This window comes from Terrapene carolina, unplaced genomic scaffold (assembly GCF_002925995.2).
Source record: "Terrapene carolina triunguis isolate 2854851 unplaced genomic scaffold, T_m_triunguis-2.0 Scaffold84, whole genome shotgun sequence".
NCBI lineage: Eukaryota > Metazoa > Chordata > Testudines > Emydidae > Terrapene > Terrapene triunguis.
In genome coordinates, this window is record NW_020664435.1 from 37267678 (window position 1) to 37284855 (window position 17178).

The following is a 17178-nucleotide window of genomic DNA, read 5'->3' on the forward strand; positions in this document are numbered from 1 at the left end:
GAAATGTTTCTTTCAACTCAAAATCATTTTTTCCCATCCTTTTCATTTTGGGGAGAAAAAAAATGGAAAAAAGATCATGTAAGTTCAAATGGAAGTGATTTTTTTTTCTGATTTTTCAATTAATTATTCACTCTACTCTAGATCAGACAGCCTTCTTTTTAAAAAAGTGTTGATTTGAACATTGTAGGAACAAAGCCTCTTTAGAGAAAAAAAGATTTTAAAACAGCAAACAGTCTTCATGTATATCTATCATAAATGTCTTGTCTTAGACCCTGATGTTAACCTATGCAGGCCTAACTTCTTTCAACTCATCCAACAGTTTATTATGTCTCAGTCTGGTTCCCTTCAATCAACTATTGCCTTGAGAGTGTGCCCCTCTTTTAATTTGGCTATAGTTCTTTTGTTCTTCTGTGTTGCCATTTTGCAGGTTGGCTGAAGAGGAGGTCAAACCATCCAAGCTAATAGTTCTGGCATTGTCTCTTAACAACTCTTGAATGTTTCCTGAGAAGTGGCTAGCTTGAATCATTCTTTTCTTTCCTGCCTGTTTTCCAAGACAGCCGTCTACTGAGTTAACCCAATATATTCATATAGTTAACATCCCAAAAACGAGGCCAATATATATTATTCACAAAGTATTACAGAGCAGTTCCAAATCTGTCACAAATGGCTCTATTGCTAGTTTTGGTACTGCTATGAAAGATGTCACGAGTGATCTGCTGTTTACATCAGCTTAGTCGGCTTTTAACCCACCAAGACAAAAAGCCAAAACGTAGGATCAGAATCGCGAAATTTGCTATTGTTGTTTATGGACAAGTATCACAGACCACTAAATACTAGGGGCCTGATCCTCCTTTGGCCTGCACAATGTATAATCATTTACACCAGGGTCAAGTGGGTGTAAAATGCTGTCATTCTGATCTGGTAGCATTTTCCGTTCACTTTTCACTTATTTTTGCACCACTGCAAAGAATCAGGCTCCAGGTCTGTGTAGCCCGTGTCTCATTGACCTACCATGAACATCTAATAGATTTCTCTTTTCAGGGCTACACTCTCCTTAGCTTCTCTTGGAATTAAAAGGAGTTTCCCAGGCTCTGGGTTGTGATTCCAAACTATTTTCTGCTTGTCCAACTAGCCAGGACTGAAACATTTCTCCTTATTGTGCTTTTGAGAGACTGAATCCATAGACTCATAGAAGATTAGGGTTGGAAGAGACCTCAGGAGGTCATCTAGTCCAACCCCCTGCTCAAAGCAGGACCAACACCACCTAAATCATCCCAGCCAAGACTTTGTCAAGCCAGGCCTTAAAAACCTCTAAGGATGGAGATTCCACCACCTCCCTAGGTAACCCATTCCAGTGCTTCACCACCCTCCTAGTGAAATAGTTTTTCTTAATATCCAATCTAGACTGCCCTCACTGCAACTTGAGACCATGGCTCTTTGTTCTGTTATCTGCCACCACTGAGAACAGCCGAGCTCCATCCTCTCTAGAACTGCCCTTCAGGTAGTTAAAGGCTGCTACCAAATCCCCCCTCAGTTTTCTCTTCTGAAGACTAAATAAGCCCAGTTCCCTCAGCCTCTCCTTGTAAGCTATGTGACCCAGCTCCCTAATCATTTTTGTTGCCCTCCGCTGGACTCTCTCCAATTTGTCCACATCCTTTATGCCGTGTGGAGTCCAAAACTGGATGCAATACTCCAGATGTGGCCTCAGCAGTGCCAAATAGAGGGAAATAATCACTTCCCTCAATCTGCTGACAATGCTCCTACTAATGCAGCCCAATATGCCATTGGCCTTCTTGGCAACCAGGGCACACTGTTGACTCATACCCATCTTCTCATCCACTGTAATTCCCAGGTCCTTTTCTGCAGAACTGCCACTTAGCCAGTTTGTCCGCAGCCTGTAGCAGTGCATGGGATTCTTCTGTCCTAAGTACAGGACTCTGCACTTGTCCTTGTTGAACCTCATCAGATTTCTTTTGGCCCAATCCTCCAATTTGTCTAGGTCACTCTGGACCCTATCCTTACCCTCCAGCATATCTACCTCTCCCCCCAGCTTAGTGCCATCTGCAAACTTGCTGAGGGTGCAATCCATCCCATCATCCGGATCATTAATGAAGATGTTGAACAAAATCGGCCCCAGGACCAACCCCTGGGGCACTCCGCTTGATACCGGCTGCCTTCTAGACATTGAGCCGTTGATCACTACCGATTCAGCCTTTCTATACACCTTATTCATCCAATCTATACTTTTTTAACTTGCTGGCAAGAATACTGTGGGAGACAGTATCAAAAGCTTTGCTAAAGTCCAAGATATATCACGTCCACCACTTTCCCCATATTCACAGAGCTAGTTATCTCATCATAGAAGGCAATCAGGTTGGTCAGGCATGACTTGCCCTTGTTGAATCCATGTTGACTGTTCCTGATCACCTTCCTCTCCTCCAAGTGCTTCAAAATGGATTCCTTGAGGACCTGCTCCATGATTTTTCCAGGGACTGAGGTGAGGCTGACCGGTCTGTAGTTCCCCGGATTCTCCTCCTTCCCTTTTTTAAAGATGGACACTATATTTGTCTTTTTCCAATTGTCCAAGACCTCCCACTATCGCCAGAAGTTTTCAAAGATAATGGCCAATGGTTCTCCAATCACATCAGCCAACTCCCTTAGCATCTTTGGATGCATTAGATACGGACCCATGGTCTTGTGCATGCCAGCTTTTCTAAATAGACCTTAACCTGTTCTTTCGCCACTGAGGGTTGCTCACCTCCTCCCCATAATTCCTTAAATATATACTGCAGTCAAAGGTATTTGTAGCTCTTCTTTCACAATCGTTACAAGGGTAAAAGCTACCTTGTGTAGAGAATGAAAGGAGGATGGATTGGATAGAAAAAGTACTACAGAAAACTGGCTGAAAGATGTTGGCTAGTTTGCAGGCATGTTTTTTGCTGCCCTCAGATGGTTTCTGTATCTGCTTTCCATACTTCTATCTATTCATCCATTTTGTTCCTCTTATCTCTTTATTACTGGGTTAGACAGCTTGCATTAAGATTTCTTTTAAATAATACAATAAATATGATAAAGAGAACCACAGGAAAGTTTGACAAAAACTGATTGCTTTATGGAAGTGGTCCATGGAATATTGTTCCAAATGGCTTTCCAGCTCTGAGACCACATACTGCCAAATAAAGAATGTGAAAGCCAGGTGAGTATGTGGGTGTGTGAGCATTTCAGAAGTTATTTGTAGGATCTTGATCATTTCAAGATGACAGACTACCAGCTACTTGTATTGTCACAGAAAAGACCTAGGCAGGGTGTCCTTTAGATACCAATGATTGCTCATGCATTTGAGATTTTAAATTTTTGGAGAAGGAGTTAAGATGCTGGACAAATCCGATTTCAGTTTACATGATTCACTTTGCAAAACTCCTTATTCGAGCAGCCGGATAACCATTACTCAATTCCAATACAGGTTTCACTCTCATAAAACATAATAAAAGGAGATATGCAAATTGCAGGGGGAACAAAAAGAAAAAAAAAGTGTGCATTTTAATTTCATTTACATCTCATGAAGGAAGAAAGCCAGGGTGTGTAGCAATGAGAACTGGAAGTGCAGCTGGATTATGGCATGTTCAGGACTGTGAAGAAAAGGCAAAATTTCTCTGCAAACAACCAGCTGAAGCAATGACCCTTCATCCTCCTGTTCCAGAAAAAAAATCTTACTCCAAATGCCCCATGGGTTGGGATTCAAACAATAACATCAGTTCATGCTTCAAAGTAAGTATTAAATTTCCAAACTAATAATGAACTGGATACATGCAGATAGATACAAAGAAAGTCTAAACTTCAGAGACTACCAGGCTATGGTACAAACCTAACAAGCTAGTGTATAGACTATTTATGGGTCTTGTTTTAACTGTCAATTATCAGTGAAACAGCCGACTATCTGAAGAGGGCATTCTGTAATCCAATTTAAATATGCTTACTTCTATATAATTAGCTATTCAATTTCTCAGATTGTCTTAAATCTCCATACAGGAAAATAGCTAAGATGTCTTTTTTTAATGCATATAACATAATATACAGTGTTTAATTGTAAAATATATCATTAGCCTTTTGTGAGAGAAGGAAACCAAAAGAAATCATGGCTTGAAGCTCGAGATTTTTGTAGAGAGATAGGAGGAGATCTGGCTGCCATCAATAGTGAAGAAGAAGAACAAGTGATACAGCATTCAATAGTGTAAGTATAGACATCATGATTGGTCTTTCAGTATAACAATATTGCAGTATAACATGTTGTATAACAAAACTAAAAATGCTCTTGGATCCTTCCTAAGATAGTCAGTTGAAAATCTATTAAGATATATAGTTAGGTTTATTAGAAAAAGGGTTGAGTCAATACAAAAACTTCACAAGTTAAACAGACTTGTTATGTACTAATTTCTAAGTGTGGTTGGGAAGCTTCTAAGATTGGTTCAGATGGTACAAAAAACTTAAGAACAATGGGAAGAAATGAATGGCCAATGTTTCCATTTAGGACTCATTTCTAACTACATTTCCTAGAAATGTAGGAGAGGAAGGGATCTCAAGGTCATCCATTTTCCAATACTGAGGCCAGACCAAATATATCTAGATATATCTGATATCTATCCATGGTTCTGAACATTTCCAGACTACTGTACTCTTCTCAGGAGTCTGATTTGTCTTGCATAACTCCAAGTTTCATCTCACTTAAAAACTACTTGGTCTGCCAGTTATTCCTCATTTTGTATTTGTACATTTGATTTTTCTTTCCCAAGTGTATTACTTTGCACTTGTCTTTATTGAATTTCATCTTGTTGGTTTTAGACCAGTTCTCCAATTTGTCAATGTCATTTTGAACTCTAACTCTGCCCTCCAAAGTTCTTGCAACCCTTCCCTACTTGCTGTCATATGCAAATTTTATAAGCAGACTCTTCACTCCATTATCCAAATCATGAATGAAAATATTGAATAGTAGTGGACCCCTCTACATACATCCTCCCAGTCTGACAGTAAACCATTGATAACTACTCTGTGACTATGGTCTTTCAACAAGTTGTGCACCCATCTTATAGCTGTTTCAGCTAGATCTTATTTTCCTACTTTGCTTATAAGAATGTCCTGTGAGGCTGTATCAAAAGCCTGACTAAAATCAAGATATATCTCATCAACTACTTCCCCTCTATCCACTAGGCTAGTAATCCGATCAAAGAATATTTGCTAAACCATTTTCAGACAAAGTAGTAGTTCATAATCTATGTGGACTTTTTTTCCTAAAAGAAGGCAACAATGAAACATTAAAAAAGAAAAACAAGTTAACAATTTTTTTCATCAGCATTTGTCACACAAGGGAATATTTTGCGTTGCTTTGATGATTATGAAAATTAATAGGGGCTAGACGCCTAACTGCGCTTTTTGCTTTTGAAAATTTCCATCAAAGTTAGTTGATGGTAATTTAGACTTGAGGCGTCTCCTATACAGAGGTGTGTGTCAACACTTCACTACCATGTACCAGAATATTTATCTGCAGATCCTGACACAATTAATTTAAATTATTAGGTTTAAAGTTCTGAGTATTCCTCTAAGCCTCCAACAGATATGAGAGATTTGTATAGAGAGCCTTCAAATTTGCTGAACTGCTGTAAGTACTAACATTGATTGTGTATAATGATGACCTATATTCTGTTATATTTATGTGCTATTCTATTTCTATCTCACATTTTAGGGACAAAGGACTGTCATTTCGGCCTTTCTGGATTGGTTTATTTTGCCTGGATCCTGATGAGGGCTTTTTTTGGAGCGATGGCTCTCCAGTGAGTGATTTCGTTTTTAGCCGTATAGCTGTCTTTCTAACTTCATCATCCTTGGAGCGACTGGGGGCCAGTTCAGTAAGGGATATGGACTGAAGATGACTATAATATTCCAGTAGGCCATCAGCTCACTGGTGAAATGATTGGACAGCAATCCACTCAGTGTGTTCTGGAATCCAGTGGGGCCCATTAGTCTTTGAGATCATACCATCAAAACAAGTGGTAGTAGGGACTATTGAAGGACCCTGACTACTGGCTTGAAGACAATTATATTACTGTAACAAAGATATAATACAGTCTGTCCAAAATGTATTTAGTTACTGCATGCAGATATATAATGCAGTTCCCATTCCCCAATTAATTTTTAGCCCCACTTGATATCTCTTCTTACAAAGGCTGAATATGTTGCTTCCATAACACATCCATGTGGTGTTCGCACAAAAAGCAAGAACCTGGCTTGAAATTAAACCTGGGTGTTATCGCCTCCCTTGCCAGTGAGAGCATAATTTTTGTCCCTCTTTAGGAAGAAAATAAAAACCAAATTGTGTTTCTACTATAGATGAGGTACGAAAACTGGTATAATTCTGAACCTAATAATGAGCATGGAATTGAATATTGTGGAACAGTCAATGAAGAGTTTTCCATGAACTGGATTAACACACACTGTGAACATTTTAATGATTGGATTTGTCAAATAGAGAAAGGTAGGTTACGTTCTATTTTAAATTAGAATATTAAACAAAAAAATAATGACCAGTTAGCTGGACTAATTAGATTAAATTGGTATGACCCTGAGAATCATTCTTTCCATAAGGGGACATGCAGCGAGACTGAAACACAATGGTTCTCACAGATATAATGAGATGGAGTTAATTCAGACCTTAAAACAATGTCATTAAAGTCATTCATTGACCAAAACACACAGAAAAGGAGACAGAAAAGAACAGCAAACAGAAAATGCAGCTTCTATCTCTGGTGCTGAGTCTTACCTGCAACCTCACTGTTGTAGATGCACAGACACAGCACCAGCTGTTATCAGCCACTCTGTGACGTAGTAAACTTCTATCAGCATCAGGTTGTTTAGGGTGTTGCTTTCGCTAGCTCATTAGTCACAGGCTCACAAGAGTATTGCAAAAGAGATTGTCTTAGTTGCTTAAACTCATCTCTTATTAAACAAAAGACAAAAAAGAGAGACAGAGAAAAGAGAAGAAATAAGGAAAGAAAAGGACACATGAGATAGGGGTCTTGCATTCCAAGTTTAGCCAGAATGGGTGGAGGTGGCAAAGTCATCTGGGTCCCTCTCTCTGGCCCTGTCTATTCAGCACATCTCTCGGGATCAGGACAGTGAAGCTCCAATGGTGGCACAGTGGATCCTGGGGTCCCAAGAAATGGTAGGGGTGGCAGCCACGCTGATAAAGTTCAGTCCTTTAAGTCCACTCTTCTAATTATTTTGACCCTCCCTCTGAAGTCTCTTTTAAGGACCGCAAAAGGGAGTGATGGGCAGAATAGCCCACCACCTCATCATTTTGTCCACCAGTGAAGCCAAATTTCCAACACACCAGTTTTGGTCCATTCATTTCCAGTTCCATCCTCCTCTGTTTACCAGTCGCAATTTCAACACAGTCCTTGGGTTGTAGCAGTAGACCGGTGTTTGGACTAATTCAGTCTTCCTGGCTTTAACTTTTGCTGACTTTCATAACCAACTTTATGTAACAGACTGAGTTGGGCTTTTGTTACTTTGGAGAACTTTGAGTACAGGCCTCTGCATAACATCCCTCCCCTCCCCGCCCCTAGGCTTTTAAGGAGGCAGCGAGCTGTCCTGTCCTGTCCTTCCCCTCTTTACATCTTTGGAAGGACAATCCAACTAGGTCTTTGTCTAACAAATCAACTTGTAAGAATGTTCGGTAGACAGGCTACCCCCACTTTATCCAGCTGCAAGACTCAAAATCTGCTGTAGGGCTGAGAGGTGCTAGGCCACCAGCAGTTGTACCTCAGTTCTGGAGCATCTTGAAGCCCTATAGTTAAAGGGCTAGCAGCAGTGGAAGAAACAGCAGAGTTCCATTCCTATTATTGCTAAAGTGGTAGGAGCTGGGGAGTCAATCTGAACATACCAGTGATTTGGAGCATACCACTTACTTCACTGTATTTTCCCTCTTACTCTTCCCAAAGGCATAAGTTAGTTTCACCCCCCATAAAACACATTTTATTACACAAATATAAAAGTAATATATAGTGTAATTCATATGATGGATTGCTAAAATCCAGTATATTGGAGGGATTCATGCTTTCTCTAAACTTAAAAACTTGGGGGCTCAAAATAATATTTTGCTGAATGAAAAAATTACTTTAATATCATGAGCATATGTCAAAAATATAGAAAAATAATTTTTCCTTTCCTTTACAGGAACACTACTTAAACCAGAACAAACAAACTTTCCTGCCAGTAAGCTCCTGTCTATTTCATCTTACCTGGAGAATAGTACAGTATAACAAGAATAGCCTACCTTAATGCACACTAGGTACAGAACATGGAGTTTCATTATTTATCTTGCAGAGTATGAAGTCACTGAAGATGGATGGATTATATATGGGGGCAAGCAGTATTTTTTCAGCACAGAAAGTGTCCCCTTGGAAAAAGCTAGGGAGTTCTGCAAGAAGAATTTTGGAGACCTTGTTGTCATTGAGAGCAACAGTGAAAGAAAGTTTCTATGGAAATATGTAAGCAAACACTTTATTACTTAATTCAGCACAGTCAGCATATGCCACATATGCTTATGAAATACAGGAGAATGTGCATTTTCACATCATTTCTCCACTACAATGTCTGTAATAATTTGAATATTAATTGAAAAAGGACATATATAAAGCAGCTTCTTAACAGAAAATTAAATAATAGCTGGCAGATCCTGCTGCTGCTCCACTTATTAGGCTCAGAAGTCAACTATACCTGGTCTTAGTCAATTATACTCCTCTGAATCCAGTGGATGTTTTGCTTGAGTCAGGTGTTGCCCAATCAGGCCCCTGAAACTGTCAAAACATTGCAAGTGTGGGAACTAACAGAGTTGCTAATATCATAAAGTCACTGTTGCAAAAAAATCACTGCCTTAGGCTGGTGCTTTTGGTGTGTGAAAGAACATGAACAAGCAGAGAAGGAGATTTTGAGGCACAGTTAATTAACGGATTGATCTAAAAGAAAAAGGTGCTTTTTTACCCTGAACAACCTAAATAATTTAAACTAGATTCTTCTTAAAATTAAGGAAGGAATACTTACCCTTCCATGCAATAATCTCCTTCCTGGGAGGCATTGTGCACCGCTGCACACAGTGCCCCACAAAGAATTCTCTTAAAATCAGGAATATGCTTGCCAGGCAGGCTTGGATACATTTCTAACTGCTTTGATTATAGCAGTATGGCATCCAGAACTAGCTGGAAAGCATTCAAGCTAATGAGGCAAAAGTTTGTATTCTTGCAGATGTGATCCATATTTCCACTGAGTCACAAGTCATTGTCAGCTGTACAGACAGTTCACAAGGTTATTCCAATCCAAATAATTTGAAAATAATCTGCTTTTCATATCAAATGGCTTTTGTTATATATATGGAAGAATTTAATTAAAATCACATTCTTGTGTTTAGATTTTAAGAAATGGCAAAAAGGAGTCATATTTCATTGGTTTAATTCTGAGTGTCGATCAACAGTTTACGTAAGTAAACAAGCAATATCTAGTTTTATTCTATGGAGTAGTTAACATCTTGTATGTAGTGCATTGATTCATAAAGGGACTTGGTAGGGTGCACAATCATCATCAGTGTGTCCCCCCTTGTATCCTGGTGAGCTGTTGCAGTGGTTTTCATCTCCAATGACCCTGTAGGCCTCTGTGTGCAATTCAGCTTTCTGGCTGAGAAGCAGCTAAGTCAAATCCCTTTTGGGGTAACAAAAGCTCAAACTAATGTCCCAAAGTCTCTCAACAATCAGCCCTTCCTCGGGGCTCTGTTTTCAATCTCCTTTCTCAGCTACTCGAGAATCTTCTTCCCCAGTTCCAGCTACCTTCCTGAGGTATCTATTCTCCTGCAGACTCTGTCTCAGGCCCCTTCACGGGAGTCACTCTGCTCCATGTGTTTCCTCCCTTCAGACTGAACTCTCTCCCTTTGATGATGCCCCCATGTCCATTAACTTATCACCGGATACCGCTTAGTCAGGCCCCTCTGGCTGAAAAGCCACTAATTAATTACAGCATGGGTGCAACAGAGGTAACTAATTGGCTATTAACGCCTTTCCAGCTAAGATGGGTTTTCATCCCATCATGTGACCCTTAAAAAGGAGTTATAAAAATGGTTTGAGGTACTTATGTTATGTGTTGAAAGGTAAACTCAGTGAGTTTAATTATGTTTTAAATTACCTGCATCTTAATGAAGGTTTTTTTTATTGGGAATGTAAGTGCTATGAATACAGAGATAATCACCATGCAAAATAAAATGTATACTGTATTCTTTACCTTATGTGCAGAGCTGTAGTTACCTTTAATCCTAATGACAGGTTTCAGAGTTGAGCCTAACATCACATATGCAAAGTAGTGAATATACTTATACACTTGTGATATTTCTATCAAATGATTTCTGTAATAAAACAAATGGATTTGCATCATTTCTTTTGTAAAAACAAAGTATAATTTAACCAGTAATTACTAGGTTATTTGTTTTTTTAGCTGGATGGATGGAAGCCCAGTGCACTATGTAGCTTGGGCAAAGAATGAGCCAAACTATGCAAATGCTGAAGAAAATTGTGTGGTCATGTATAAAAACGTTGGTGAGCTACACATTTTGACATTTGTGTGTGTATACGTGTTTGTGTGGCTATATTTTCCCCATATGTTTGTTAACCGGCTTCCCCTCTTTTTATATGTAGAAAAGATAACTTGGGAAAAAACAATGTACCCATAATAAAAGATTCTCACTCTTGGGGGTTATATCCCACCCAGGCAAATGCAGTGTTGGGCAAAAGTGTAAGCTAAAAAGTGATGAATGGAACCAGGCATGCAGGGGAATCCAGCCCACTTTAAAAAGTTTACAGCTGTGCAGACAAATAGGGCAAAATCCAGGCCCCACTGAAGTTGATGGGAGTTTTGCCATTGACTTCACTGGGGCCAGGATTTCACCCCCAGTTGGTAACCAGAGTAAGGTTGGCCGAAGAATGGGGAACATAGTTAAGTGCCTAATATGCATGTGGAGGTTTGTGTTTAATCCTGTATTTCCTCAAAGAAAGCCACACGCTGTCTCTTTTTTTTAGTTGGAGCTCATGAGAATAAGGAAATGGGTGCTCAAAAGCTTGAAACTTTGGCTGAAAGTACAGGCTGACAGTACATTAATTGCTTAACTGTACGTCTCCCCCACATAGTCTCTGTTCCCACTTACTCTGGATTCCAGATACCTAAACTGTGCATCACCCAAGGATTAGCAGGCCCAAAGCCTTTGTGCAAGCATTGCAGGTGGGATGTAGTTAATAAACTTTCCAAGTACAGGAACTAGTGACCATTGACTTGACACACAGTCTGTGGCATTCCCAGGGGGAATAAAAACATGGGGAGGTGATAGATTTTCACCAGAAATGTCAAACTCGTCCAGTGGCTTATTTTCTATATTTAAATTGCTTTTAGGTTTGTGGAATGATATCAACTGTGGTAATCCAAATGCCTTTATCTGTGAAAGGCATGGTAGTGGTACTGTAAACGCAACATTTGCTGTGACAGCACCTTCTCCTCCAGGAGGGTGTCCTGAAAGTTGGCTTTTGTTTAGAAATAAGGTATGGTAGCAAACACCTACAATACATTGCATTTATCATAAGAATAAGGGAAATTCAGATCTGAATTTGAACACTATATATTATAATTAATACAACTCAATTAGCTTCTATTTTCTTTTGCTTATAAAGTAAATATCTGACTTTTCCCCCCCAGTGTTACAAAATTTTTGGCTCCAGATATGAAGATAGAGTTATGTGGATTCCTGCACGTAGAACTTGTGTAAAGTTTGGAGGAAACCTGGCTAGCATACCTAATGAGCAAGTGCAAGGTATAGTACATAGACCCTTTAGGGATTAGATGAGACAACAATCAATTCCTGCAAAGAAAAGCGTGCTAAAATAGGGGAGTGTGTATTATACTATCTCTTCCTGTTATTGTTCAGGAGAAAGAATTAATGAACCTTCCTTCTAAGAAATATATATATTTTGATAACACATAAAAGTACTTTATTATACCAGCCAGACAGATGGAAGTGGCAAACACCAGGTATATTGGGTGGTGGTGGTAGTTGTGGTGCTAAAAGTTGGTCCCCTGTGCTTACCCCATATTCCAATGCCACACCAAATGGGATGTGTTTAGTCTAGTGGTGTACTGGTTTAAAAAAAAAAAAAAAAAAAAAGACGGGCAAACTGACACTAAACTTAAGCTATGTCTACACTACCACTTATGTTGGTATATATTATGTCACTCAGAGGTGTGAATAAGCCACCCTCCCCGAGCCACCAACCTAAGCACCATGAACAGCGCTATGTCGGTGGGAGAGCTACACTAGAGAGCTTATAGCAGCTCAGCTGCATCGGTGTAGCCTCTAGTGTAGCCATAGCCTGAGAGAGACAAGGTGGGTGAGGTAATAGCTTTTATTCCTCCAACTTTTCTTGCTGAAAGAGATGAGCTTTTGAGCTTCACAGAGCTCTTCTTGTGATCCAGTAAAAGATATTAACTCTACATATTGTTATTCTGGAAGGTGTTAATGGGTGCCATCAGGTGGATGTCTGATCTATAGACAAATACAGACCTGTTTAAAGTGGATGGGTGTGCTAAGCATCCTTCTTTCAGGCTCAGTGAAAGGAACAAATAAGTCCCCTTCATATAGTGATAGCTGGAAACAATAAGAGTCTGCTGGCCAAGGCACTGGGCAACATGGCAAATCCTGGGAGTGGTTGCAAACACAGTGGCTAGAGGATTGACTGAGCTGTGTGCATGGGCACCTGGTTATATGGGTCTGTGAGAAAGAAAGATGGTAGCTTGATAACCTGGACAGCCCAGGTTACTGAAACACCATCTTTCCTTCTGGAGCTGGCCTAGAAGCAGAAGAGGTGAAGGAGGCGAGGATGCCATCTCCTCATGCTGCTTCCTCCACATCTTCCACTTCTGGGCCTGCTCCAGAAGGGGAGAAGATGGCTCAGTAATCAGGTTGCCTAGCCACCATCTTTCCTTCTGGAGCAAGGAGCCAGGTCTGGGGGCTCCCCTTGGGTTCACCCAGATTACTGAGCCACCATCTTTCTTTCCAGAGTGAGGAGCCAGGTCCGGGGGTTCCCCCAGGGTCCACCCAGGTTACCAACCTGCCATGTCACATTCCGGAGCCAGGCCCAGGGGATACCCCTGGGGCCAACCCAGGTTAATAAGCTGCCATTTCTCTTTCTGGAGTAGGGAGCTGGGTCCCGAGAATATTTTCAAATTTTTCTCCTACCTGGGGGGCTCCACCCCCAGGCTCCAAAGTATAGAGGACTTTGCCCCTTATACCTCCACTCAGGACTTCAACATCAGACCCCAGGATCCCACCAAAAATTTCACAAACCTGGCACCTATGTATGTGTGTCTGTGTGTGTAGAGAGGGAAGGGGGATGTAGAAAGCTAGCAAACAGCGAGAGAAGTGTCATGAGTGCAACCCTGGGAAGGATAAGAGAGCCAGTGATCCTTGGACACGGGACTCACTGGCAAGATACGCTTGGAAGTACTGTGCATGGAAACTACCTGTTGCTGTTGGTTTCTACTGTGCTCAGGGAAACAGGACTTTGTGTACCTTCTTCATAAATAGACAGGATTACACCAAAGAAACCTCTGACTTGTGTCCTCAATTTCTCCTCCTAATGGAAAAAAATCCTGAATTTTGGCTAACTGCTCGGGCCAAGGGGCAACCATACACCTCTACCCCGATATAACGCGACCCAATATAACACTAATTCGGATATAACGCGGTAAAGCAGCGCTCCGGGGGAGCGGGGCTGCACACTCCAGTGGATCAAAGCAAGTTCGATATAACGCGGTTTCACCTATAACGCGGTAAGATTGTTTGGCTCCCGAGGACAGCGTTATATCGGGGTAGATGTGTATTAATCACAGCTGTTTGAATACAAGACCAACTTCATGCACCATTCACCTGCCTCTACTGCCATTCATGTTCATCCTTAAATGTAGTGTGTTACGGTGCTATCCACTATGGGGCGTCTCAGGGTGCCTTGCCATGCTAGGGAACTTTTAGTGCACCATAGCAGTGTACATAGAGTGAGGTAGTGCACAGCAAGCTGCCACACTGAAGAAACACATTCTGGTTTGTTGTGCACTAACTCACCATGTAGTCACTGAATTCGGATACATGGATGTTAAATTCAAGCGCATGAGTGAACAACAGTATGAGCAGGCAGGACTTGGTAGATTTTCAGTGGCCTTAGATATGGTGCCCTACTTTGTCCTTACCCATGTTTCTCCACAGATCCAGGCCTTTTGCCCTCTGAACCTTTTCCCAGCCAAGAGCCTGGACCCATGGTTCTGGCCCAATTCTGCTCTGCCAGATACTAATCTAAAGATGTAAAATGTTGCATTTACAAGATTATTTAAAATTAAATAATTAAGCAGATTTTGTTTGTTTGTTGTAACTGTGCCCTAATTCTGGACATGCTGGCATCTTCCTTGATTAGAGGAAGGCATGTGCCAGGTTTCCTTCCCTTCCTTCCTCATGCATCTTCCTTTCCTATAAACATTTATTTGGCTTTATTCCAGCTTTCCTCACTTACCACTTAAAAGATGCCAAAACTGATACCTGGATTGGATTGAATGATATAAATTCTGAGCTCAACTTTGTTTGGGCAGATGGAAGTGGTGTCTACTACACCAACTGGATTGCAGGTTCACCTGTAGTTGGAGAAATCATCCTGTATGATTCTCTGCGGCCAGAGACTGGCAACAATCTGCTTCAGGTAAACATTAATTAGAGATTTCCAATAAACATTCCATGCATCTGAAGAAGTTGGTTTTTACCCATGAAAGCTTATGCCCAAATAAATCTATTAGTCTTTAAGGTGCCACCGGACTCCTCGTTGTTTTAATAAACTCATTGGAGAAGGCAATCCAACTTTAAATAACCTGCTCAATTTACTTCTTATGTAGGCGTCTTTGTTTTCCCAGTGTTCATGTCTGTTGCATTTGGGAATAGAATGGCAATACTGCAAGGGTCAGGTCTTCTGTTGACGTAATAGGAAAGTTTAAATGGTGTCTTTCATCACTCCCCTATTTCTCATATAAGAACAAAGTCAATTTTGCAAGGATGTTCTAAAACGTAGGAGAGATGGGCTGACTTCAGTCACAAGGATACAAGAGGAAACTATTAGCTATTTGTTTTGGAGAATATTTTTTAATGTATTACTGACATAAAAAGAGATACCATCTGTTTTGAAAGAGCTTCTGGGTAACAAAAAGAGAAGCTGTATATATGGAGCTGGGAAGAGACCACATGTATTTGACTTTTATTTTACTTCCAATCTTTTTAAAGAATAGTTAGTTTGAAGATATTTCAGTGTCAATAGACATTTCTGAAGTAGCACTGGTAGAAATTAGAAACTGGCAATCAGGCTCATTGTTTAATGGTGAGTTAACACTTGGAAAATCCTCATGCATCCCTGCCAACATTTGAAATAAAAAATTAGTATATTTTAATTAACACAATTTTGCATACACTTGCACAAATACACATTGATTTGCATTGACATATTGCCTATTTACCCCTCTTATATCCATTCCCTGCATTCAAAACTTACATTTTCACACCACTCTATTTCCAGCCTTTCTGCCTACCCACAGACACATTCTCCATACCCAACTCACTCCACGCCTCTCCCAATTTCTTCTGCATTTACCCATCCATTTATTCTTCGCATGCACACACATCCGGTACCTGCCCCTGATTGTTAGCTGCTATGGAATCTTTCCCTTCCTCAGTAAAACAGTACAAATGATCAAAAATAAAAGGAGAGTGTAAAATGAAGGAATATGTCATTCTTATTATTTTTGTTTGCTACCAATTTATTCACCTTCTGATCCTCCTTCTCACCCGCATCCCCTCTCCACATACACACACTTTACACATTTTTGAAATTGAGTGTAAATTATCTATTATGCTATCTGTAACCTGTGGGGTTTTTATTTAAAATATCTGAGTTTTTACCAGTCTGGTCATTTGATTTGTCCTTCCCTCTTTGTGAACATTATTACCCAAAGACCTAACTAAATAGGAGATAGAATGGTCCTGATTGTGCTGTGAAATGTAATTGGTAACAAGTAAAGCTGATGGCGTGACAGAATGTTTATAGTCCTATTTTAGTACATTTGCTTTTTGTATTTAATTCTCTTCTCAAGAATAGTAGTATCTCTCCAGTATCTCCAGAATAATAAAAAAAAAAATGTGAAACTGATAAGGAGGCAGAGGCAAGAGCTGGAGAAGTAGCTGCACTGAAACAGCCCCTAGGAATAGCAAGTGCTTGTAAAGGAATGCCACCTGGGAGAAGGTGTTGCTGGATGTAAATTACACACCAAATACCAGCAGAATTCAAATGTGCAAGAATACAGGGACGGAAACTGCCCAGGGCTATAGCTCCAGAAGGAGGAAAAGGCTTTCTTCGTTGTTGCTGACATTTTTTTAGTAATTCATATATGCTTTTTTCCCATAGCTGGATTGTGTTGTTGTGAAAACAGGTCCTTTCGATAAGATAGGGCAATGGAAGAATGAACCGTGTTATGAAGACAGAGGATTTATATGCCAGATGGACAGTGGTGAGCTCTGTTTCACTAGTTTTGCAAACTAAAAACACATTAAAAACTCATTTTGCAATTGTTTGTGGATTAAACGTGGCTTGTATGCACCGTAGATCAATCCCGTTCTTAAGTTATATGAATTTCTCTGCCTCAACGATACTAGTGCACTCCATAAAAATAAACATATAGGGTCACATGTTCTCCTCTTTCCCGTGCCACAGAAGGGAGCATTCAGAGTAACATTTTGCAAAATCTGTCCAGATGTCTCTTTGTGCGTAAGCCATGAGTACATGGCATGGTCCCTGAAGCAGACATTGTACCACTGGAATGGAACCAAGGGGCAGGAGTACTGCAGTCCCTAATTATTCATCCTTCCTCCAAACATTTGGTACCATGAGGGCACATGAATGTGGCTTCAATAGTCTCAGCTTTTTGAAGGTTTTTGACTTTAACATTTAGAGTGTTTTGTGTTTGCATCCCTAAGAGAGTGGATCTGCGTAAGTTTTTGCAAAAAAAAAAAAAAAAAAA

General features: G+C 40.3%; 1 protein-coding gene across 2 annotated transcripts in view; it reads left to right on the forward strand.

The window, feature by feature from the left end:
• Positions 1 to 17178, forward strand: part of LOC112102202 (macrophage mannose receptor 1-like) — a 52025-nt gene that overhangs the window by 22548 nt on the left and 12299 nt on the right. For both annotated transcript variants that reach the window (XM_026649473.2, XM_026649474.1), the window contains exons 12-23: positions 3566 to 3768; positions 4104 to 4231; positions 5738 to 5825; positions 6382 to 6526; positions 8227 to 8265; positions 8377 to 8540; positions 9458 to 9525; positions 10528 to 10628; positions 11476 to 11621; positions 11776 to 11890; positions 14623 to 14819; positions 16566 to 16668. In XM_026649473.2, the coding sequence (XP_026505258.1) occupies positions 3566 to 3768; positions 4104 to 4231; positions 5738 to 5825; positions 6382 to 6526; positions 8227 to 8265; positions 8377 to 8540; positions 9458 to 9525; positions 10528 to 10628; positions 11476 to 11621; positions 11776 to 11890; positions 14623 to 14819; positions 16566 to 16668 (1497 nt within the window). The remainder of the gene's footprint in view (positions 1 to 3565; positions 3769 to 4103; positions 4232 to 5737; positions 5826 to 6381; positions 6527 to 8226; positions 8266 to 8376; positions 8541 to 9457; positions 9526 to 10527; positions 10629 to 11475; positions 11622 to 11775; positions 11891 to 14622; positions 14820 to 16565; positions 16669 to 17178) is intronic.